General features: G+C 39.3%; 1 protein-coding gene across 1 annotated transcript in view; it reads left to right on the top strand.

The window, feature by feature from the left end:
- THEMIS (thymocyte selection associated) overlaps positions 1 to 17353 on the top strand; it is a 75845-nt gene extending 58492 nt beyond the window's left edge. The window contains exons 5-7 of the mRNA XM_058835962.1: positions 2997 to 3147; positions 12956 to 13100; positions 17284 to 17353. Coding sequence (XP_058691945.1) covers positions 2997 to 3147; positions 12956 to 13100; positions 17284 to 17293 — 306 coding nt within the window. The 3' untranslated portion in view covers positions 17294 to 17353. The remainder of the gene's footprint in view (positions 1 to 2996; positions 3148 to 12955; positions 13101 to 17283) is intronic.
- The last annotated feature ends 7161 nt before the right edge of the window (positions 17354 to 24514 follow it).

Here is a 24514-nt window from a genome sequence, read left to right as displayed (position 1 = left end):
GAGGGAAGCCTTGCTTGCAGAAGAGATCTCACATACACACACACACGTATAGGTGCAATAAAACTCGTCAGGTGATCAAGGGAAACTAATTCAATCTCCTTACTCTGAAACAGTTTGCTTCTGCAGTGTTTTCAGTTCATGCACCTTCAACAAACACTGCACTCGTTTACTTCTTCTGCTGAATTCTGACACTTCTGTTCTTACTAAAGTGATGCATCTCCAGTCCTTTAGTTCTCACCTTAACTCTCACACTTTGTGTTTATCCTGTTTGACACAACAGTCCTATTTCCTGAGAAAGACTGTGCATATTTAGACTCATTTACCTTTACTGCTTTACATTCTGACTGCTCCTGGACCACAAGCAAACCTGAAGATGTAATGGCAATTCTTAGCCATCACTGTAAAATTTTTCATGCACCTGTTGCTGTTGGCTTTATTTTCCAAATGCTGAGATTTGGGGTTTCCTCATGAGTAATCTCTTATAACAAATGACTGCGGCTCAGATTATGAGTTTTAAATTGAATTAATGTTTTTCTGGCAGTAACTATTGAAAATCATGGCTAATATCCTGACTTCTTTAAATTAGTGGAACAATGACTCTGCCTAGATAGAAATTCTGTGCTCTTAAATATGCCAAGTATTTGAAAGACAACTGCAAGGCTTCTCAGTTACATAGTTTTTAAAAAACAACTTATCTTTGCTGGTCTTTAGTATAATTGTTATCCATAGTGCTGTTAAGGATGTTAAAATGCTATCAGATTTCAGCATAAAGTGATGTGACAGTTCATTTTCTGTAATCCTATTTATTTTAAATGTTTGAGTTTTGCATATTTTAATTTGTTTACAAGGTGCCCCAGGTAACTATTTTTTCACAGTGTGTGGTTTTGCTGATGAATTATAAGATTAGCACAAATTCCAGATACATTTTCCTTAATGAGGGGAACTTCCTATGTTGATACCAAGGCCTGTTTTTAATTAGTTAAGGCAATGCAAAACAAATAAACTCAACATACTCATACATCACATTGATTGCTAGTATTAATAGGGTAAATAAGGAGCTGACTGGAAAATAAGAGTTTTGTTTTTTTTAAAAAAATAAATATGTCTATAGTTTAAATTAAGGTTCATTCTTCCCTAAAGCTGACCATTAAGTGAAAGCTTTCTGTGTGCTAAGTATGCCAAACAGCTAGAACACAGGAATAATCTGCCTATAAATAATAGTTACCCTACCCTTCCCAAAACCTTCAACTTTTGATAAAGAGGTATGACTGATACCAAAGATGTGACTAGTTTAGTGAAACATGGTTATTTAGGCATTTATTTTCCCCCAGCAGAAGGTGGACATTTCTCAATAACTGTCTATAAAGTGAGCGTACATATAATTGGGGCAGTCTGGCAACAAACAGGTGGGGTATACAGGCATGTTTAGGTGCAGAAGATCAAGAAAAGGAGGTGAAAGAAGGGCCATGCCCTCCTGGTGAAAGAAAGTTAAAGACCCTGTAGCCTCAGTGTACCTATTCCACAACACACTGAGCACACTCCTAATTTGAACAGTGTCTTTTCCAACAGATTATTTTAACTCTCTGCTGTGAATAATTTCTTCTGACATTTCTGTCCTCTTTGCAAAATATTTCTTATATGAATTTCTTTTTTACAAGTCCTGGAGTTTTTTGTGAATTACATGCTTACAGCTTTGCTGGGCCTCAGAGGCTCTTTTGCAATGCAGGTGAGCACGACCCAGTGCTGTAGGATCTATAGAGCACAAACATGCATTGAACACTATAACTCAACTGACTCCTGTCGATCTATCTTGTAGGGGGGGTGGGAGGGGGGCTTAGGAAAAAGGAGAAAAGTACCAGAGAATCGTCTAATTGAAAAATTGGAGTCTTCCACTTGTCACCCACGCACTGGGAAAAATCATCCCTGTGTTTTATAGGTTCCATCATCTGTTTTTCTTAGTATACTCTTCCTAATTTTCTATTTTGATTACAAGTGACTTTTTTTGTTCCTAGCTGATATCTTTTTTTAAAAAGGGCAAATTGTAAAAAGCGGGCTTGTGTCGTGCTTTTACAAATTGTAGGTTGATTCTGAAAAGATCAGATCCTATTACTGTGTAGCTACTGTCAGATTTACCAACATGACCTTATCTCCCTGAATAGGATGGGCTTTGTCATTGCTAAGGAAAAAATCTGCATTTAATTTTGAATGGAAAATCTATTGTGATTATTTCCTAAAACATATACTCTGGTATAATGATTGCAATTGGTCTGTACCTACACTGCAGCTGCTGCAAAGTTTCACCAAAGATATATTTTTGACACTTTTAACTGACTGTTACTTACACAGCTAAAAATATGTATTTGACTGAAAGTATTTATGACATGAATACCTCAGAATTAAAAATAAAACAACATGATTATGGAAAGGTGTGTATGAAGCTTGAATTTCAAGGGATGCAAATATTGCAGCCATCTAACTTGCTTTTTCCAATGTAATAAAATTATAATTAATAACACCATAATTGTCTGTTCTCATCATCTAACTATACTATGCTGTGAATGCTACTGGGTAAATGTAATTGAAATGTCAGACTTTATATGAATTTGTGATATAATATGTAACAGAACACATTAAATGAACAATCGATACAATAAAAATAGTTAATCAGAAAGTAATCTGAATCAACTAAAAGGGATACATAAATCTCCTTTTGCTTGTGTGACACCATATAGCCAAACATAAAAAGGAAAAGAAAGACTGGAGATGTGTTTTAGAGGTAATGTCTTCACCTAGAGTGCCTCCTGGTCATGTCATTTTATGATGTACATGCCTGAAAGACAAGCTCTGTGGTAAATGTCATTGAGGACTTCAACAAACAGAAAGATCTATAGTTAAAACTCACAGAAATAACCCAAAGACTGTTGCTCTTGCATGTCACATCAGTTTGGAATAATAATTTACACGGAAAGCTAATGTGCTATTCTATCTGATTTCAGAATTTCTACATAGACACCACCAAGAAATTGTGCTCAAATCAAGCTGCTGATGTTTTGGAATTGCAAGTTAGTTGTCAAAATGATGTGGTGCATCGTGAGAATAAGGACATGACTGGGAAAGCTACACTAGTGGAAACCACTGTGACTAAAGGTCAGTTGAGCTTTATGGTTTAAGCTATTAATGTAACAAAGCTTAACCCCAGCCCTAATGAAAATTTGACATATCTTGTGTGATTTCTCTTGGAATCTGTGGCTTAGTCAAAAAGGGATGAAAAATTCTCCTTTCTGTTCTCCCTCTATAAATGCCGTAAGGCAAATTCATCCAAGCTCTCAGCAGCAGCACAATATTAAACTCTGTTTGACACTGCAGCATGAATATTCAGTGGTTTTTAGGAACAGACGACTGGAAAATGTGCTGTTCTTTTGCTTTAGAGTGATGCTTACACTTAATCTGTTATTAAAAAAATACCTAATGCTTTAAGATCCCAAAATTTTTTGAGATGAGAAAGCCATTTACATTAAAGATATGGAGATGCCTTCAACTCATATTTTTCTATGTTGAGGAACAAAATTATACTGAGCAAATTACTTGACCAATAATTGATTTTAAAGTCCGTATTTGTTTGTATTTCACATAATTTTGATAGATGGCTTGTTTTTCTGCTTGTCTTTCAAGTTTTTCAGAAATCAATCACACTGAAAAGCTCAATGATAAGAGGACAAATCCAAATTTATCATGTATATTTCAACTTTGCCGTTAATAAAAAAAAAAAAAATTTCATTAATTTCTCAGTCACAGGTTATATTTGAAATATGAACAAATCACATTAATTACAACACTGGAACAGCTGGAAGACTAAAGCACGAATATTCATCCTCACAGCATTTGTTAACTGATAATTGGTATCAATAGAAAAACTTCCTATAAAGTTCCTCCTTTTTCCTTGTCATTCAGTATGTAAGACTCTTAAAAAGGATTGTGTGTTTGAAACTATGTGTATTGAAACTTCTAAAAGCTACATAAACCACTTTTCAAGAGAAGAAGTACAGTGTCATGTTGAATATTCACTAAACCTTATTGCTGTGGAAATTGATTATTTGGGGACTGATTAGTGGAGGTGATGTGGTTTAACCCCAGTCAGCAGCCAAGCCCCATACAGCTGCTTGCTCACTCCCCCACCAGCAGGATGGGGGGAGAATTGGAAGGGCAAAAGCCAGAAAACTTGTGCATTGAATTAAAGACAGGGAAAGCAAAAGCCACTCACAAAAACAAAGGAAAACAACGAATTAGTTCACTGCTTCCCATGGGCAGGTAGATGTTCCACCATCTCCAGGACAGCAGGGCCCCAACATGTGTAACAGTGATTTGGGAAGACCAACTTGATCACTCCAAATGTCCTCCTCTTCCTCATTCTATCCCTTTGATCAGTCTGGGTCACCTGTCCTGACTGTGTCTCCTCCCAAACTCCAGTGCACCCCCAACTTTCCTTGCCAGCCATGGCAGCATAAGAAGCAGAAAAGCCCTTGGCTCTGTGCAAGCCCTGCTCATAAAAAACCCTCTTGCATATAAAAAAAAAAAAAAAAAAATCTCTGTATTGTCAACCCTGTGATCAGCACAGATCCGAAACAGCCCTGTACTAGTCACTGTGAGTACAATTAATTCTGCCCTAGAAAAACCAGCATAATATTTTGGTATCTGGCAGTTTCGAAATTAAATTCCAGATTTGATATTTTGTGGCTTTGAAAAATCTCTTTTCAGGCTCTGTTTTGTCACTGTTTAATGGTTTGATTTGATTTTATAGAGGCAAATGGTGACGCTTACAGCTAAAAAATACTGTATCCTCAGTTTAAACCTCACAAAAAAGAGGAATACTAACGTAGGTTAACATGGTACTCCTTTTTTGTCAAGGGAATTTCCTGTAAATCACTGTGGCTTGACTTTGAAAACCACTGTCCATGCTACAGGGACAAATTGGATCACTTGCATGGATTAGTCTCTGTGGGGTGAGGCAGACATGGGAAGCAGGGGGAATACACCTGAAGAAAATGTGACAGGGCTTCCTCAGGGAAGAAGACAGATGTAAAACTTAGGCTGAGGACTGGCTTATTCACAAGCACAAAAGCCAGTGATTGAGTAGGTGCTTAACTTTATCAGCCTAGACTGCTCACAGACAGGAAACATCACACAGGCTAAAGTCTCAAAATGCCTTTATGGTAAAGAGTCTTCAAATATTTTTCTGAACGCAGCTTCTCAGTTCATGCAAAAAGTGAAGTCATAGAGTCACTTCCTGTGCCTGTTATGGGAACTATACAGCAGTTTCTAAACTGAGATCCCTTGACTGAGAAAAGCTGTGTGGAGCCACTGTTACTAAGGCTTCAGCTCAATAACAGGACTGGGAGGTCACTTGGTCTTTCCATTTTCCACCTGTGAGGGTATTTGTTACTGCTTTTTTGTTTATTTTGTAACTGGGCACCAGTGAGAAGTGTCTGTCTCCATCTTCTTCCTATCTTCCCATCAGGTACTAATACCCAGTGATAAAATCCTCCCTGAGCCTTTTGTTCACCAGGTTGAACAGCCTCAGCCCTCTCAGCCTCCCCTTCTATTCCAGATGCTTCAGGCACTTGATCACCTTCATGACCCTCTGCTGGATCTGCTCCAGAACATCCACGTCCCTCTTGTACTGGGAGCCCAGATCTGGACCCCACACTCCAGGTGTGCTCTCAGCAGTGTGGATTAGGGGGACAAGGATCTGTGCTGGCAGCACTTTGCCTAATGCAGCCGAGGAGGTGATGGACTACTTGCTATAAGGACACACTGCTGGAGCAATGTCAGGTCAGCCTGCCCTCCAGGACCCCAGTGTTTCCTTGGCAATGCTGCTTTCCAGTCATTCTTCCCTAGCCTGTGTTGGTGCACGGGCTTATTCTTCCCCAGGTACAGGGCCTTGCATTTTCCTTCGCTGAACTTCATGGAAGTCCTCTCTGCCCAGCTCTCCAGCCTGTTCAGATCCCTTTGGATGGCAGCACAACCATCTCAGCTGCTCCTCCCACTGCAAACTTACTAAGGAAAGCTCATTCCTGTAGCAGGAACCCACAACATCACTCATATTGGTGTCTCCATTAAATCCTGACCCAGAAACTCTCAGGGGGCTCTTCACCTGTCCCTAGGTAGAGGGCTGCCTCTGTTACCCACGGTACCAGCAAAATTTCTTCCTTCTCCTTCATGCTGCTTGTTAGGTCATGCAGCCTGTGGTTCTGGACACCAGAAAACAGACTTGGACATTTTGCAACAGTTCCAGGTTTGGACCTTCTACTGAACATGTTCCAGCACCTTAGTGAAACGACGCAATATTGTTGACAGCCTCATCTGCCCTGCTTGAAGTCTGGCTGCCTTCTCTCTCTTTATTCATTCAGAGATAGTAGCATTAATCTTTTGTCCACGTCATCAAGCCTTATTTATGTCATTGATAAACCTTTTTCAGAGTCCCGAAAAGCACTTGACTTTTATTGTGATTTTTCGGTTTCTATCACAACTTTGTTTTTCTTAGGCAATCCTTCATTTGTTCTTAATTCTGAAACAATCTAATTGAGAAGAATGCTTTTTCTAGGGCCATTTTCAGGTTCAAAAATATCTTTTCTTGATTGTTCTTGATCTATTTCCTTTGGTCCTCATTCCATCAAGATCCCAATATTTTCTGTGACATCCCTTCTGAGAAAGCAGAGTTTACTTTTCGTCTGGTTGAGACCTGCATATCAGTAGTCATGATAGACCAATGACTCAGTTTAGCTATCAGTCAGGCTTATTTTTTCCTGTGTATTTCCATGAGTTTATGTCTGGAGACCCGTGCTTTGCAGGTAGCTTTGGGTGTATGACCAAGAGTATTAGAGAAAAAAAAAATGGTCTTAGGACTGCTGAGGGCTTGTATGACTCTGGTACTGCAAAGATTTACAGCACTAACTCTTCCCATCTATCAGAGTTCTTAGCCATGCATCTGATTCAAAAGCTCATCAGTCACAGGTCTCCTGCCTCATTTCTCATGAAAATTGCAATTAGTTAATTTGAAGTTCATCTTATTTACTCTGTTGGCTTAGGTTTCTCACAGAACACCAGACAAAGGATAGCTTTTGTTACTGAGGATGCCAAACAAACTCCTAGCACTTCTCTTGGTATGCACACAGAAAATCACAATGTAGTATCATAATGATACTTCTTTTGCAAGACTAGGAAATTGCTTCTTGTTCAATTGCCTTGGAGTATATTCCTTTACCAACTCTGTCCAAATTGGAGTATAGTGTCAGTTTGAGCTAGGCAGATGTAACCCAGTCCAAAGAACAGTGATGGATTGTACACTGACATACCCAAATCAAAGCTGAAGGTTTTTTCTGAAAGTTGTATGTACAGTCCAAAATTACTTGGCTTGATTAAAAGATAACTAGAGAATTATACAGAAGAGTGGATTAGATTATGGAACAGTTCTTCCTGGCCAGCCGAGGAATCCCCATGAGTCTACTGCTGCGTGCAGCAAGCTTGTCTGTTCCAGAGGGTGTACTCTGCTCTGCTAATTCAAAAGATAATGGATTAGAAAATATGTCAAGACTAATAACACAGACACACTCCTGTGGGTTTTGAGTGGGAGGAAATGCACCATTCACTGACTAATCTTTAAACTTCTACTGATGAATGTTAAGCCACCCTCCAAAGCACCAACCTGTTTCAAATTCCTAATAAGGATGTTGAATCTGTACTCTCAAAACCCCCCTCGTTACAGAGACAATTGCTATTTCTTACTAAAGGCCAGATAGTTCCGAAAAGAAAAACACCATGTTTTCTTCTCTGTCTTAAAGCTTCTATTGTCTTTTTTTACATAGTTCATGTTAATAAGGATAGGATTTATTATCCTTGTTTCTAAGAAATGGAACCTTCTTCCTCTGTTGCAATTAAACTTGAATAGATCACTAAAGATATTATCTTATTTTCTTATATTTGACTGAGTTTGAACTAATTAAAAATGGTAGCAATATCTTCAGGATAATAACCCTCATCTGAAATCTGCTGTATCAGTTTTTCTTTATCCTTGAAATTTATTCTAAGTGGAGTTTCTATAATATTGCATAATCTTGTTCATGGTGCAAGTTTCTGGAATAGTTACAGTCTGCAACAAAACAGTGTTCATGCTGATTTCGTTCATTGATGTCAGGATATTTTAGGGAAGGTATTTATATATTCTGTCTTTAGGCACTTGATTTAAGAGGCTAGTGGGCTGGAGAAAGAAAAAGAGGATTGGGCCTTCTGTTTGTGCTTTAGGATGCACATATGTCTACTAAATTTTCAAAGATGGCTTAAGAAATTTCTGCCCCTGTAGCTTGCTGTCCCATTAGTTAAGACAATACATATGACTATGGAACTGTACTCTAAAACAAATATTAAAATGAATTAAACATAATAACCCCAAAAACTTAAAGCAAAATATAGAATTCTGAATTATTTAAAAAAAAAAGAAAAGCGGTTCTTTTTTTTTGAGGACATCACAGGGATTTTGTATTACTGTTCTGAGCTAGGTGCATGGGAATAAGCAATATGAATTGGGAATCTTTTCCTGTATGTGTGTGTGACAACACCCTCCAGCTTCCCCACTCAGCTCAGTCTTTGACTAGGGAAAAAATTATATTAGATTCTTTGGGTCCCATGGTCTTGTAATTAAAAAAAAAACACCAAAAAACACCAAAAAAAACCAAAAACCTTTTTGTGTTTTCATCTGTAAACACAAAATTTATCCTTGGCTGACACATCTTCTGAGGTAAGTTCAAGAAAAGGCAAGAAAATTACTTAAAATATGGAGATCGTACCACTTTATAGAATGTGAGTATACTTTAGTAAATGATACTGAAATATTTTCCCTATGCTTTGCCCTCAACCAAACTCTGATTTGTTTTACAGCAGGGGGAAGAAAGCACAGGTTCTGAATCCTTCTGGTTTACTAGATATGACTGACTTTAATTGCAGTAATATTCAGAGGTTTCTGGCAGGAGCTTAGGTGGTTGCAGGGAGGAGGTATGGCAGCATTATATGTAGTTAAAGCAAAGAGTACTTCATGTCAGTGCCCTTTCCCACTCTCTGGTAGTGCTGCCTGGCTCTGCTCCCCCAGTCCTGTGCAGAGCAGCACTTGAACATGTCTGATGGTGCCCTGAGCCCCTCTCTACATCTCTTGCAGGAACTTATGATGAGGCAAGAAATATGAGATTGTTTAAAACTTGAGGCAGCCATTTCTGATCTGCAAGAGCTGTGGTTACACTGGGGATTGATTTTATATGAGGCACTAGTGAAACAGTGGAAACTAGGTCTCAAAAAGTTCAATAAAATCAGTGAGATAGACTAGAAACAAACCTGAAAAAGAAAAAAAATTAAAAGTAAAAGGACAGGGAAATAGGTCAACACTTGTCTCGTTCAGGAAATTTAAGGGTTTTTTAAAGAAATTAAGACTAATCTTTTCCAAACATTAGTTTAGGAGATTCCAGAGGGAGATAAATATTACCCATACATTAAATGCAACCCTACAGTTTATGTGAAATATTTTGATTGTGGCACTTAACAGTTTTTAAAGATATGCTACATCATCACATGAAGTAGTGGTTGATGGATACCAGCTCAAGGAACAGTCCATTAGTTTTATGGGCTCTGATTCTTCTATCACTGATTGGCTTTCAGCAGCACTCCCTAAGGAATTAATTCTCATTAGCACTGAGGAGCATCAGAACCAGGCTCACGGCAAATAAAATTCTGCTGTTCATAAAAATGCTTGGTTTATACCTTCGGTTCTGTGCATTTTCACTTAAGTGATGTGCAGAAATAAGGACGTGGTTCTACCACGTTGAGTTCATAATATTATTATGCAGAATATTTCACAACTACTTTTTTCAGGTTAGGCATAAATAAACAACAAATGTTTTGTGGTTCAGTGTTAATTTATGCAGTGTTAAAACTGATCTGAAATATTTACCATAGCTATAAAATTGTGTTATGGTCACACAGCTAGAGGCATTTAGGTATGCAGAGTTGTGCATATGCATGAGCTGGGGCCTCCAGCACTTGCTTCATTCAAGCAAGGGTCTTGATGAGTTGGGTCGTTTCTGTTGCCTACCTTTTGAAGAAGGGCAAAATGGAGACCATAATTGTTATTAATTGTTATGACAACAATTTCTGGCCTTGAAATTTGTGGAAACCAGCAAGTATATTCCGAGAAAAAGACAATATACTGTACTCACTTGAGAATAAAAGTGAAATAAATGGAAATTTTTAGTCTGCAGAGCACTAGCCTTCCACTATAAAGGCAAATATAATTATACAAATTGTTCCAGGAAGAGCAGAATTAATGAAATTTTGCTTAATAAGTATTCAGGACTGTTGTCCCCTACTGCTACTCTCTGTCTTTCCTGATAATAACCAAAACTCTCCTTGTAGTGTTCCTATCAAAAGGAAAAGAGCAGGTCTGGAGCTATGTGTGTGTTGAGTGGCCAACCAATATGCACACGCTGATTTATCCTGCTGTCTGCTGCCAAATGGAGTGGATAACAGCTGTGTTCTGCATGCTTTTCTCTCAATAGAGGAACTAATTCAACCCTAGCTTCTGTAACCACGGTGAGACTTCTGTCCCCTTTTCAAATCTGACTGAAATTGGCAGAAATAAACTTGTAAGAGTACTGAAGAGATTGATGGATGGATGGACAGCACGATGACATAAGCCTTGTTTTCTTGGCAGACTGAGACTCGGTAATTCAGTGTTGAGGCTAATAGATTTTTTTTTCAAACAGGGAAGAAAATTGCATTGATTTCAATGTTCAGGATCCCCCTGGGATTGTTCAGCTTGTCTCATTCATTGCTTAATGCTTTATTGAAGTGTAAATATATACATTTCAAAAGAAACTCTGAACAGGTTTGGGAGTGGGGACAGCTGCAGTTTAGTCTGGCCTGATGACATCAACCTCCTTTCTCCTTGAGCTGTCTTGCTTAGAAGTGTATCAGTTTGTTTGCATGTGTTTGGAAAAGAAGAAAGCCTGGCTATGCCATCCATGAGCAATCTGTACCTTATATCCATATTAGCAAGTCTAAGTGCACAAACAATATTTCCCTTGCTGAATCACAGGGATTAGCTTATTCTTTCAGTGCTTGTTTTATTCATTAGTTTGCTTTTACTGATACCAAGCACAGCCAAATTGCAAATGAACTACAAACCAGGAAATGTTTATTAACAAGATAGTGGCCACATGTGTGAGTGAGATCTTCCATGCATTTCTAATCATATGTTTGGGGTTTTGTTTTGGGGGTTTTTTTTTTCCCTTTTGATGCCTAGATCTGGAAATATTTTGTTAACTCAGTAGTGGGGGACTGATGGCTATATAGGTCTGTGATAAACTCTGCGCTGGTGTAGCCAGACAGGTATTTAATTAACCTCATATTTATTTCCAGCCTTAGAAAACCTACAAAAAAAAGGATCACGCCTTCAGAAAGAAATTACTGTTACCCAGTTTTCAGGGAGAGACACCTTAGTCATGGAGAGCCTCAGGAGGAACACAAGTAGGATTTGGAGACTGCTGAGAAATCACAGTGTTATCCTCTTGTTAAAGGGGCACATGGTGGTTTGAAAGTGCAAGACTGGGAGAATTCTTATTTGAGAAGCTTGGTCTCATAAAGAAGAACCTGTTTGACAAACATGGCTTGCTGGGAGGTCAGATAGTACACCATGGTAGTAGAAAATTAATCAACCAGGAACAGCTGTACCAACAACAGTGCTTCACACTGATTGCAATTTCAGGTGAAAGTTTTGGCTTTAAAAACACAGTATCGTCTCAGCTCCATAACCTGTGAGACTTCCTGATAAATTCTAAAGGTGATTTGCCCTTGGCAGGGGATCTGTGATGATATCACCACCATCATTTCAGCTCTAGCTGGTCCTATTGCCACTTGGCTCTTGCCCACCACAGACTGAGCTAAGTGATGGGGTGGCTCTGAGGGGTAAAATGGGGCACTCATGGTCTGATCCTTATGGAGTTTAGTTCCATGAGATCAGTGGTCCCACATGTCTTGCAGAGTTTGCTCTAGCCTCAGGGAAAAGTTGGACAACCCAAGCAGGGGAAGAGACCCTGGGGCCTCCCAGCAGCAACCTGCACCACTGTGAGCTCTAAACTGAAGTTACAGTACCCAGATGCAGAGTAGAGCCTGCCACAGCACTGGAGCTGCTAAGAGGCCTCCAATAAGGGTCTCTTGTCTTGAGGGAAAACACTGCTGCTTTCTGAAATGTTTGTCCTCAGCACTGCTTCAGGCCAGTCTAGGTGGACGTAAGGAAATGCACTCCAAAACATTTCATTTTAACCTCATGTCATTCTCAACTCTGCGTCTCTGTTATATCACCATCTAAATTACAAGCAATTGGGGGATTCTGTCTCTAGGAAATCCCAAGGTAACACTGTGGTTCCTTAGCTGCAGGGGTCCTGTTTTCAGGCAATGAAACATGACAGCATGAGAGCACATCTGTGGTAAGGATGGTACATGCAACTCATGGTAGGTGGACTGCTCTTCTCTTGATATGGTCAGAAAATTCTATGTGCCTGTTTTGATGCTGTTAGTGATTACACCAGATAAACCTTTCAATAAACTTTAAAGTTATTCATGCATAGATAGCAGGCAGTGGTCAACTTAGAGGTACAAGCCTATGCAAAAACTGAAATAGGAATTCTTGAGTGAAGACTCTCTTGTAAAGTGCTCAGCTCATTTTCATTCTTGTTCTGTCACAGATACTGTTCTGGAATTTGAGCAAGTCATTTAAGATCTCTGAAAAATACAAAAATGAAGAGAAAATTGTTTTCTTTGCTTTTATTATTGTCTTTTTGAGTTGTACTTTTTTTCTTCTCCAGGCCAAGGGCAGAGTCTTCCATTTCCTTAGAGATATTTTTTGCTAATTTTTCAGGCCTAGCAAGAAACTATGAGGCAGAAGAGGAAGAGGAAGAAGAGCATGACTACAGTTATATTGATGAAAACATAGTTGAAAACATAAGAAAAGTATTTCATGACACCAGCATTAGAAATGAGCATTCACTGTCCAGAGGAAGAAGGTGAGTGTGGGCTGGGATCACTCGTGGATGCAAACAAGTGCAGGCAGAGTGATTTTTCAGACTGACTGGTAGCCTTCACTTCCCAAAACAAGAGAGGTTTTCCCCTGGGAACTTCTGCTATTGTTGCAAATGTCCCGTGAGTAAGGCAGGAAAGGCTCCTCTGAGGTGCCACCTGTGACCTCTTAGCCATGTCACCTTTGTTAAAGGAGTACATACCATTGTTCTGGGGATAGAAGCACACAGGCCTTTTTCTGCTTTGTGCCAATTTGCTCTGAAATGATAGCACTCTGAATGCAGCCCGTTTCCTCTTTCTGGGAGTGGATGCCTTGTGCATGGCTGTTTTGAGGCTTTAAAAGCTTTTGGGCATTATCTGCTCTGGCAGTCTGCAGTGACTTTAAGAGCCAGTGAAGAAGGCCTTTGTTTGTAACAATCTCTAGGCACCATTTCCAGCTAAATGCAGATGAGAATTTTTCTAGATATGACTGAAACTGTGGTCCCAGTTCTTTTCACTCGTAGCTGAACCTTCTATGAATTTCACTTGATTTGGCTGAATTGCTTCTTTTGTGGCTGGAGATCCTTGAAAACACAGGAAAAACTTGAAATATTGTGCTTCAGAGATTTAAAAAAATATTTTGTTATGAAGTATTTAATTTCAAAATGTACTTTATTTTTAAGTGATGTGCAACATTCATACCATGTTCAAGTTAGGCAACATAGTGAATATGAAATAAGGTGGGGTTTTTCTGCGATGCAAATCCCTCAGAAACATGACATCCAGGGCAGTGTGTGGCCATATCTCCCCCTGCTCACAGGCACAGAGACTCCAAAATCACAGAAAATACAAAAATGAAACTAAGTAGGATGTTTCACATAACATATTCCTTCCTCAGTCCACATGCTATTGAGGTTCTATCATGTAAAAAAGTTGAGAAAGAGAGAATTAAGCTCTCTTCTGACTAAAATATCCTTTCTGACCATAGGCATTAAGGGGAAAGCATACTTTCAAGAAGCAGCTCCAGCCTAGAGGATCATCATCTGTTTATACCACTTACTGTTGTGGCATCAGTTCCTCTAAGTCTTTATCCACCTGCCCTTTAAATTCCCTGTTAATGGAAGGAAAGTTTCACTTTATTAGTTGTCCTCTTTGAGGTTACTAACAAAACATGAAAGAAAAGGACCTTTGCTGCTTTGAGGGAGATAACTCTCTTTGGACAATCCTTGGTTTATAAAGCAATCCCACAAGTTTAGTCCTTAATGGCTGACAGATATATCCACTCTCTGAAATCATTAGCTATCCAGGGAGCATGAGGCCCCTCCAGCCTGCTGGTCTTCCCCAGCCACCAGAAATCTGCACTACAGCTTTATTCTAGCACATAAAGTTTCTATCAAGATTCCACACTAGCACTTGTGAGCATTTTGGGAAATATGGATTTTACGTGGATATATGCAATTAACTGTTAATACAGACAATAGTGTTATAAAATATGTAGCCAGATAAAATAACCAAATTAGCCAATTTAGGGTTATATACAGGATAATAATGCACCAAAATATGTTGTCTCTTTCACCTAATATCTGTCAAATACCTAATATCTCACCATGTTAGTTCTTGAAGAATTCATCAGTTAACCATTTCCCACCCATGGTGCCTCCTTTCCTCAGAACATTTATGCCACTTATTAATATCTGCTTTTAATTATTTGGTATATACAATTTATCAAAATTAAGTCTACTGATGTAAATTACTTTTAAGTAGAATTGTTAGGAGGAAAAATAGTTTTAATGAAATACAGAAGTAAGCCTAAGCAGTCACGTCTACCTCAAAAAAAAAAACCCAGTATATATTATTTGCAGTGTTTCACTAGTGTCCCTCTCAAAATCTTTCCATGATCAGGGCTGAAGCATGCCAGGGTGATACTAGTAAAAAGCTAGTCCTCACCCTAAACAGGAGGGAGAAAGAAAGAACAGAGCTGCCTCAGGTCATGGCTACGTTAATTTTAATAGAATAAAACTGCCCAGAGGGTCAGTGATGTTAACATGACCTCATCACTCCAGAACAATAAGCAATTAAGGAAGGGACTTCACTACAGATGCCTGAGCTTGCTATAGCAACAACCATCATTAACATATTTTAACCTTTCATTAAAGATTCAAGAGAAAGTAAGAAAAAGACCCCACACCCCCCTGGAAGCATTTAAAATGTGTGGCTTTCTTTTCAGCGTGGCAAGTTTCTCTCCTTTTACTGCCATGAGTTGTTTCTTCTTTTTTAATGAGGAAAGCCCTCAGCTTGACAGTATTCTGGACAGTATTAAAGATATCAACAGTGGCTTTTCTCAGTGTGAGAAAATGTGAAGATAGAAGGTCCATTTCAACCACTGAACTGGAATAACTCTGGTGCTGCTGTGATGTCTCCTCCTATGTCCCTGGCACCAAAAATGAGATGGAGGCATGCAGGAACAGAAACAACAGCAACCACAAAAAATTCAGCAGCAAAACCAGAAAAGGCAGAGTCTGTCTCCAGTCCTGATAGCTGCATGTAACTCATGGCTGGAAAAGGACAGAAACAACATGGTCCAGCCACCTGGAGAGCTGAAAATGAGTACTGCTGTCAGGCTGTTTCAGGAGGTTACTTTCTGGACTTGAACTGCACACAAGTGCCAGAAAAGGGATGGTCTCAACTGACTAAGCTTCTGTGCTTATTAAATAGGACACAAATAAAGGAAAAGTAGAAAAGAGAGAGAAATGCAGTAAGGAATGAAAAAGCTATACAGCTATGTTTTCCTGTTCTCGTGAACTCAACAGCTGAGGTGGTTTTGTCTGGAGAAAATAGTTTTCTTTATTTTCAATTTGTACCTTTTTTTAAAACTAATTGTATGAAGCAGATTAAGGTGTAATTCTTTTCTTTATTTTTTTCCTTGGCTGTGTTGAGATTCAGGTTACCTCATATTTGAAATCTAGAGACAGTGCTACAAATGAAAATCACTCTATCTGACCCCAGTACATTTCCATTAATCCTTTTTGTACTGTTTTTCTAGGACATTTCTCTGGCGCTGTCATGCCACTGACCCTCTGAGCAAGCTGTTTCTTTCATAGAAAAGCCTCTGGGTGAAAGGCTGAGGCAGATTTTGTAGCCTTGGGTATATTGGAGTGAGGAACCCAAATCCATGAGTGTAGTTGTGTGTTCTCAGCAGTTTTGAAAGTCCCCTTCCTAAGTAACTGTCAGTGCAGATTTGGGGGTATCATCTACCTTGCTAATTTTCATGGTTACATTATTTTTCAGCTGCCTGCTGTTTTCACTCTTCTCTAATATGAGAAGTGAAGTTTTTTCCAGGTTGCAATCAATGGTGATTATAGAGAGAAGAGTCAAGAGGGGTCAAATAGTGAGCTGCTCTAAGAGCTTCAAATCTTAGCTTTGACTAAGGCAGAACTTCAAAGAACCTCTCTCAAAGAAGTTGTAGGTTCAGAGACCCTTAGGGCAGGGAAGACAACCATGATTATCTAGATCTTCTAGATATTCTTCCTACTCAACAAGCCCTACCGTTCCCCCACAGGGCAGATTCTAACATCTTTTTATAGTTGGCAGAGCTGGGAACACAGCCCACTGGTGAAGTCTGGCACACTGGCATGTTGCCATTAAATATTAATTAAATTATTAATTAACTTCCCTCCAGGCCCGCAGCTCTGTTGCATCAGTCACAGGGCACATCCTTTGGAAAGCCTCTCCCCAAGAGGAAGGTATCTCTCCTGCTGGTCTGTCTGACAGACCAGAATATGACACAGGAGGCACCATGGTAATCACATTGGAGATACACTAGGAAAACTTTTTGATGGAGTCACAGTTTATACTGACTAAATGAGCTCTTTTGCCTGGTGTAGGTTAAGTATTTCCCTAAACTGCATAAGCTATACCAGTAAAAGAAAAATTTACTGCTAAGAGTTTCACATACTTAAGCAAAGTTGCTGGTATAGCTGTGTATAGCTTTATATATTAGGTTTGTTTTTGTTGTAGTCCTTGGATTGCTGTGTAATTGTACTGACAAACCATTTTATGGTACAGACAAACCCTAACTCACAGCCATTAATTTGTCTCAAGAGCTCATTCACCTGTACTCCTTGTGCAATTTTTAAATCCAAACATAAAATTTCCTATTTCACCCTGTCATTTTGTTTTGTTTGTTTTCAGAGACATCTAAAGAAAAATAATTCTGTAATGAACTGGAAACAAGTAGAAAACTGTGTCCTCACATCAAGACTGACCACAGCTGTAAGAAAAAGCTGCTCATGAAAGTGTCCTTCTTGACTCATGAAGAGCATACAAGGCTGTAATTTAGCTATAATAATCCTTTGCAAAACTAAACTGCTTACTTGTCTCAAACAAGAAGTCAAACCAGCTAATGTCTCATGACCCTTTGAAGGGACAAAGCTCTTCTGTACATATTTATTAGTGAATTCAGAGAATGATGCCAAGTCCAATTCTTCATTCTTATTGCACCTGAAATTCTGGTTATTTCCTGAACCTCTGTAGGGCATATGCAAAAGGAATATCCCTTACTGAAACAGCCACATAGTTGCTTCCTTTGGGTTTTGTTTTTGTTTTGGTATTTTTTAGAAGGAAAGGGTATTAAAGGATTGTCTAAGGTGGACATTCATTTTTTAGCCAGTGTTACATGCTTCAGGTTACAGCTCCAAACTGGAAATGACCAGACTCTGCCCCTTTTTTACATGATGAACAAAGCACAAGTAGTACCATTGCACAACATGTATTTGCCCTGCAAAGCAAAGCCACTCTTCTCACAAGGCCCAGGAGTGTCTCAGCCATGTAGCATTGCCATCTCCATAACCTTTTTTACTGCTAATATCTAGAATTACGCTAAGGCTATTATATCCAGCCATTTGCTGAAAACACAGCCACGAAGGTCAATCCAGGAAAGAAGGAAGATCCAGGTCGACAGAAACTGGATCTGAAGAATGAGTGTCCATGCCATCCTTATCCACCTAGGATAGGTGCATAACCCTTTGGCAGTGATTTGACTTTCAGGGAAAACTATCAAGAATCGATGTGTAAACACACAGTTGATGTGCCAGGGGTTTCCAGAGTAAACAGAAGCTTAATCAGAGTGGCATATCCAGAAATCAGCAGGGTGGAGAAAGAGAATATGTTTAGAAAGCCTGGACATACCCTATTTTTAGTTCTATTGAGGAGTTAAAAACTCCAAAAAAGCCTTAGTATACTTGAAAGCAAAAGTCTTCTCAAGCAGACAGTGAAGTCTCTTCAGACTTGTCTATTAAAATTCTACTGAATGATTAATTTTCACTAATGCAAATTAATTTAGGATTTCTTAATATTGTCTCACATTAATTTATTCAAGATAAATGTTCATCCTCATTAAAATCAGTTACAATTTAAGTATTAAAAATATCACTCAGAGTACTTTGATTCCATGCATATGTAGAATACAATGTTTTGCATATCACTGGTTAACACAGCTTGCAGGTGTGTACAAAAGTGGCTGCCACATAACTTGTGGGTATTTTAAATATATATTAAGCATTAAAAAAAAAATCTGTATGTCTCTTTTGGCAGCTCAAAACAACCCCATTTGTTTTGTTAACCTGGTATTTGAATTTATCTTTTTTTTACTGATTTTTTTTCTCTTTTTTTCTACTTTACCACTGAAAATGATGTTGTCTTCTGCTGGATTTCTGAAAGGCATGATGTATTGCTATCACGATTTCCTTCAGAAAAGTGCCAGGTTTCTACAAAAGAAAGGATGAGAGGAAAGCCAACAGTCTTCTGGGCTGCAGGGGCAGGATGTGCCAGCAGGTAGAGGGAAGTGACTCTTCTCTCTGCTCAGCACTGGTGAAGCCACATCTGGACTACTGTGTCAGTTCTGGGTCCCTGGTACAAGAAAGATGCAGACATACTACAGTGAGTCCTACAAAAGCCCATGAGGACGGTTGAGGACAAAGAGAGTCTGACATAGAAGGAGAGGCTGAGATAGCCTAGAAAAAACAAGGTGTCCTCTAGTTGCTGTAAGTGTTAGGATGAGTGTGAACAAAGTGGGACGCAGTACATTCCCAACAAACATGAGCTTCTTTTGGATATTCTACATTGGCATTTGGGATCTAGTGAAAAAACCCAAAGACTTATCAGCCCTTTCTGTAAATTTTTCCTATTAAAATTCTTCCAAAGAAGCAATTTCTCTTCTTTGCATAGATCCTCTCATAAGTAGCCTGGTTTGGTCACCCTTGTCACATGATGTAATTCTGTCTTGTATATTCAGCCTCACTGAGTTGAAGGAGTTTCATTCTTCTAAGTAAGGGTGGCGGTTTTATGCAGTCTGTAAATATATTAATAGCAGAGATGTCTCCCACATCTTTCCCTCTGGCACATGGGACAACGTTGTGTCTTGTGACAGAAGTGGGAACTATCCTGGCTGTTCAGTTTATATGACACAGCAGGACAATGCCATTTGCATTCAGTTCTGGATGGAAGAGAGAACATAGTGCTGTCTTAAGCTCTGAAGAAAGGACATCCAGTCTTACTGGAGAAAGCAGAGGGGAGGAAGGTGATGTGAAGTAAGATCCTAATAAAAGGTTTGTGTTTGATATTAAAGACTTAATAAGTATTGTGATTCCCTTACGGCATACAGATGACCACAGTGATTTCATACTGTTTGCTAATACATGTTTGACAAAGCTGTAATGTCATGGCAATCCTTGAGGGACATGGTTATCACTCCCAGACATTAATGCTCAAGACGACTGCATTCAGGAAGGGAAAGACATTTTTAGCTGAACACAGACCACAATTGCTATGCCTGAAGAGAATACAAGTGTATTTAAATAATAAGATATTTGCTTTGCAAAAGATTGGCATAAGCTTTTGCACAGACTTGTTAGCTTAAAGGCTTATCTCTTTTAATGCTAAGAAGTATTTCCAGCGTGTTCTCACTGAGGGCCTGATCAGAAGCAGCTGCTTCCACAGCACTCCATGTGTGCATAAGCCCTTAGTGAGACAGAACTTTCTGTTTGGATGATCAACATGAACATATTTTTATATATCCAGCATTTGTGCCTGGGAAGATAAGAAGAATCTTCTCCCTGCATTCTTCCTTAAATGCCAAAACTCTTTTGCTTAAATGACACGTCACGGGAACACTTACCTATCACAACACTCCCAATAAGAAACCACAGTTTATTCTTGCTATCTCTTCACTTAACACATCTCACATCTTCCTTCCCCTTCTAAGACTGTCCAGGTGTTTTCCTTACATTTTTAGACTGATGCATCTTTACCATGCAAACTTTCAACTCCCTGACACCATGTTAAAACCGATAGTCTCTGAAGAGAATGTTGTCTTGCTTCTACTTCATGTATTGGTGGCAGGTTTTGTTGTTTGCTTGTTTTTTTAATTTTTCTCCCTTGTTTTCTTAATTTATCTGTGTGCTGGGAGTGGTCTTGTGCTTTTTAATAATTGATTTCTTTGATAAACTTGCTCTGTATTTTTTTCTTGGGTTTTTGTACTTTCTAAGATAACCTTTCACAACTCTTTCTCTGGGACTGATGAACCGTGTGGGCTGGATGTAAGTGCAGACTGCCAGCTGCTGGCAGGCTGAGTAGGAAGAGAGATTGCCCTGCCTTTGCCTTGCTTTTGCTGCTTTTGCCCCAGACCACTGCTGTCATCTACATGCAGAGCAGGGGTACCAGAATGGATAGCTCAGTCTGACTATTTCAAATTTCTCATGTAACATTAAATTCCTCATATTTGTTAACATTTGAGTGTATGTGGAAACAGTTGCATGATGTTTCAAGGGGCTGATTCCACCAGGATCTAAGAAATGCCTCAACATTCATGTGCCTATATCCCCTTGTGTCCTCTGTGACATTGTCCCTGAGGCTCTGGATGCAGCTGTGCTGGCAGCCAGAGGCTCAGGCCAACCTCAGAAAGCAGTAACTCTTCCTGGGACAGCCTCAGATGTTATGATCTGCCTTTCTTGCAAATACACCACTCTTTTGTAATTCCTCTGGTCCTCATGGCGCAGAGGAAGGACCTGAACTGGGCTCAGGATTGCCCCACATGGGGCACTGTAGCTACTTTGTCAGCAAAAAGACTCCCTTTTTCCCCTCTTATTTCAGTTGCCTGCTCTCTTAGGATCAGTGATCAAATCTGTTAGCATTTTGGGACCTAATGTCATACAAAAGAGAGGTAGAAAGAGCCTTTCTTTCTGAAATGAAAGGTGACTTTACTAGTCCAGAAGGCTGGTTTATACTGCCACTATCTGTCCACTATACCTGCTGCAGCCCTTTCCTGCAAACACACACACAAACAGTTCATGCAAATTTTCCCACAACTACCAACAGTTTGCAGAAGGAAGTTAAGACACATTAAGGATTTTTATTTTTATTTTTATTTTTATTGCTCTTTCTGTCCTGGAGAGCTTGATTAGGCATGCATCAGTTAAAAGCCTTTTTTAAATTATCGAGTTTTTTCTAGCCATGTTTTAAGTAGGTATAAATGTCTTCTAACAAATCTTTACATGATTCTGCCTCCATTCCTCATCCTCTGAGCCCCATTTTGAGCCACTGTCAATGCTTCCTAACTGAGCAGCCCTTTCCAGCTGGTGCAGTTGGGCAGGTCTGCAGCCCCAGGCTCCCCTACATCCTCCTAGGGATCCTTGACAGCCCCTTCCCTGGGGCAGTTTGCACCATGCACATTGTTCTTAAAACACCTCATGGCCATTGTGTCTCATTGTAAAAAAGATAATTAAATCCAAAATGAGCTTAGATTCAGATCTACAAGAATATTCATATTTTTAAATTATATCAAAACCAGACAGACAACATGCTCCTCCTGGGGTCACTGAAGTTAGGGTGATGGAGATAACAGGTCTCCATCCTGCTTTTGGTGGCAGGAACTGAAAGTCCACATCCTCCAACACCCTGCTGAGAGGAGCAGGCAAAATGCCTTGGTCGAGAGAGTAAGTGAACAATTTGGATTTGGGAAATGCAGAGGGGTTTTAACATTGTGCACAACAGTCAGAGTACTTATATTAGGTTAGCTTTGTTTTCTCTCTGTCAGAGTCCAAACCTACATCTTCTACTTTCCAGCAGAAGAATTTGCTATCTGCCACATTAGAGGCTGCCTTGGGCAAGAATGTTTTTGCTCTTCCCTCCACACCTGCCAGGTGTGGTTTTCCCACCAGAAAAAAAAGCACTTTATTATTCATTAGAGAGCATAGGCTGGAAAGAAACGCCCAATTCTCCACAGATTAGGGATCATAGGGAAGGGAAAACTTAGAAGACCAATTCCTACTTGAAAGGATAAAGAGTATTTTGGCATCTTTACCAATCACTTCCTTGAGTATTTTCCCTGTAAGCTCCACGTCTTGATGCCTAAGAAAGCTAAAGAAGTGCCTATTGACACCTGTCATCTGCCGTTCTGTGAAGGCGCAGGTACCTTTCCTAGAGAAGGACAAGGTTGCCATTCCCCTTATGGAAGAATAGGTGAAGAGGTCAGCCCTTACATTTTTCTGTGATGTAAATTTTGGACAGTATTTGGTAAGGCACAGCAGCTATATGCCCAGTTGCAAATCTGTGGACAAGGACAAGAACCTCACTTCTGACCATTCCTCAGAAATGTGATCACTCCTGTACCAAAGGCACTGAAAACTGCCCAGTGCTCAGAAATAAGGAATTGGCTTGCCTAAAATGAGCTGTGGTGTGGGGACTGCATAATATTCAGCACTTTTGTCTGAGTTTTGAAGATGGACAGGCTCTTTCCTGGTGTATTTTTGTTCTCCCAAGTTCTCCTTTATCATGTACCACATTTCAGCTCTAAACTTCCCTTCTTCACTCCTAAATGTTGTTTGTCCCAATCCCCTTAGAAGTTTACAGAAGTTTACCCTGTACAGAAGTTTACCCTGTACAGAAGTTTACCCTGTACAGAAGTTTACCCCCACCCCCTCACCCTGGCTTTCTGAAGCCAGCTGTGGCTTTGTTTTTTTTAAACACCACCTCTGTCAAATAGGAACAAGACCTAATTAATTCCAGGCATTCTTCAGTAGAGAGACCACATATATAAAAGGCATGAGGACAGAGCTGCAAACCCCAGACTAATGCTGAGCATTTTGCATATGAGCATATGCTTTGTGAGCCCTTCTTGTCAGCAAACACCTGCTTAGGTAGTCGTCAGCTTTTGCTAGCTCTTATTGGCAAGTAAGCTCCTTCATTGCTCTCCCATTCCACTCCACAGACATCCTACCACACCTCTACAGCTTTCTCTTGATGCTTTTCTCTCTGTTTAATTTCTGATACTCAGAAGTTTTCCTGCAAGTATGCATCTATTCTATTCCAAGATAACTGGCTCTATTCTACTTGTAAGAGTCCCCCATCCCATATTTTGTCTAAACTTTTATGCATTCCTCAGTTTCCAAAGAGCAATATCTGGTCAATTTCTAAAGTCTTTATCTGACTGGTTGTCTTGATGGAACAGGACAAAGTATACGAAATACATAAATGCTTGATGCTGTATTAAGAAAGGTGACTCTCAAAATTCTGAACTATTTCCTAATGTTTCATGAATTCAGGTAAGGAGTTACTTGCTTTTTAAAAATGTGCTTTATAAATATTCCCTCAAATGCAGCAGTTTGCATTTTACAAGTTTGTATTAATGGCTCTTTTTCTATTCTCAAAGAACACCTTAAGTTAAATCTAAGTCAACCACATTTAAGGTCAAAAAATTTTTAAAACTTTTCTGGAGCACAACTAACTTAATATTTTAGCAGCTGGCAGCTGTGATGATTACTTTTGGATTATATCTAAAGTCTGCTGGAACCTAATTACTGTGATCTATGAACCAGGTAATTAAGGTAAAAACTCCCACATTTTCTTATACCTCATTAATATATTTCCTTTGAAAATTGTTAGCTAATGATGGTACATTAAGAGTTTATCCATTAAATGACAATGAATAATTAACACCTTTGTCCTGGGACATTAAAGGACAGAATGGTGTTTAGCTGCTTAATGTGATGATAATTATTTCTTAATTTACAGTGCAAATATCATGTAAGTTTGGGAAGAAAGGACAAATCAAACCAGAAAAATGTAATGGAAAGAAATAATTTTCTTTTCATAGAACTGCAGAAGGGTTTGGATTGGAAGGAACCCTAAAGGTGTTCTAGTTCCAAGCCCACTGCTGTGGGCAAAGACATCTTTCATTCATTTCCTTCTTTCCCAAGAAACTTCAAGCCCTGTCTGCCTGCGGAACCCCTCACCCACCTCCCCACAACCCCTGTTTTCAAGATATAACTGATTTCAAATGTATGTTACAATCCCAAAGACTGGGTCTGAGTGTTCCAGGAACTAGGAGTACAAACATTACAAATACATTTCTTCCTCAGGAATCAAA

This window comes from Poecile atricapillus, chromosome 3, assembly GCF_030490865.1.
Source record: "Poecile atricapillus isolate bPoeAtr1 chromosome 3, bPoeAtr1.hap1, whole genome shotgun sequence".
NCBI lineage: Eukaryota > Metazoa > Chordata > Aves > Passeriformes > Paridae > Poecile > Poecile atricapillus.
Note: the sequence above shows the minus strand (reverse complement) of the source record. Positions and strands in the feature narration are given on the sequence as shown.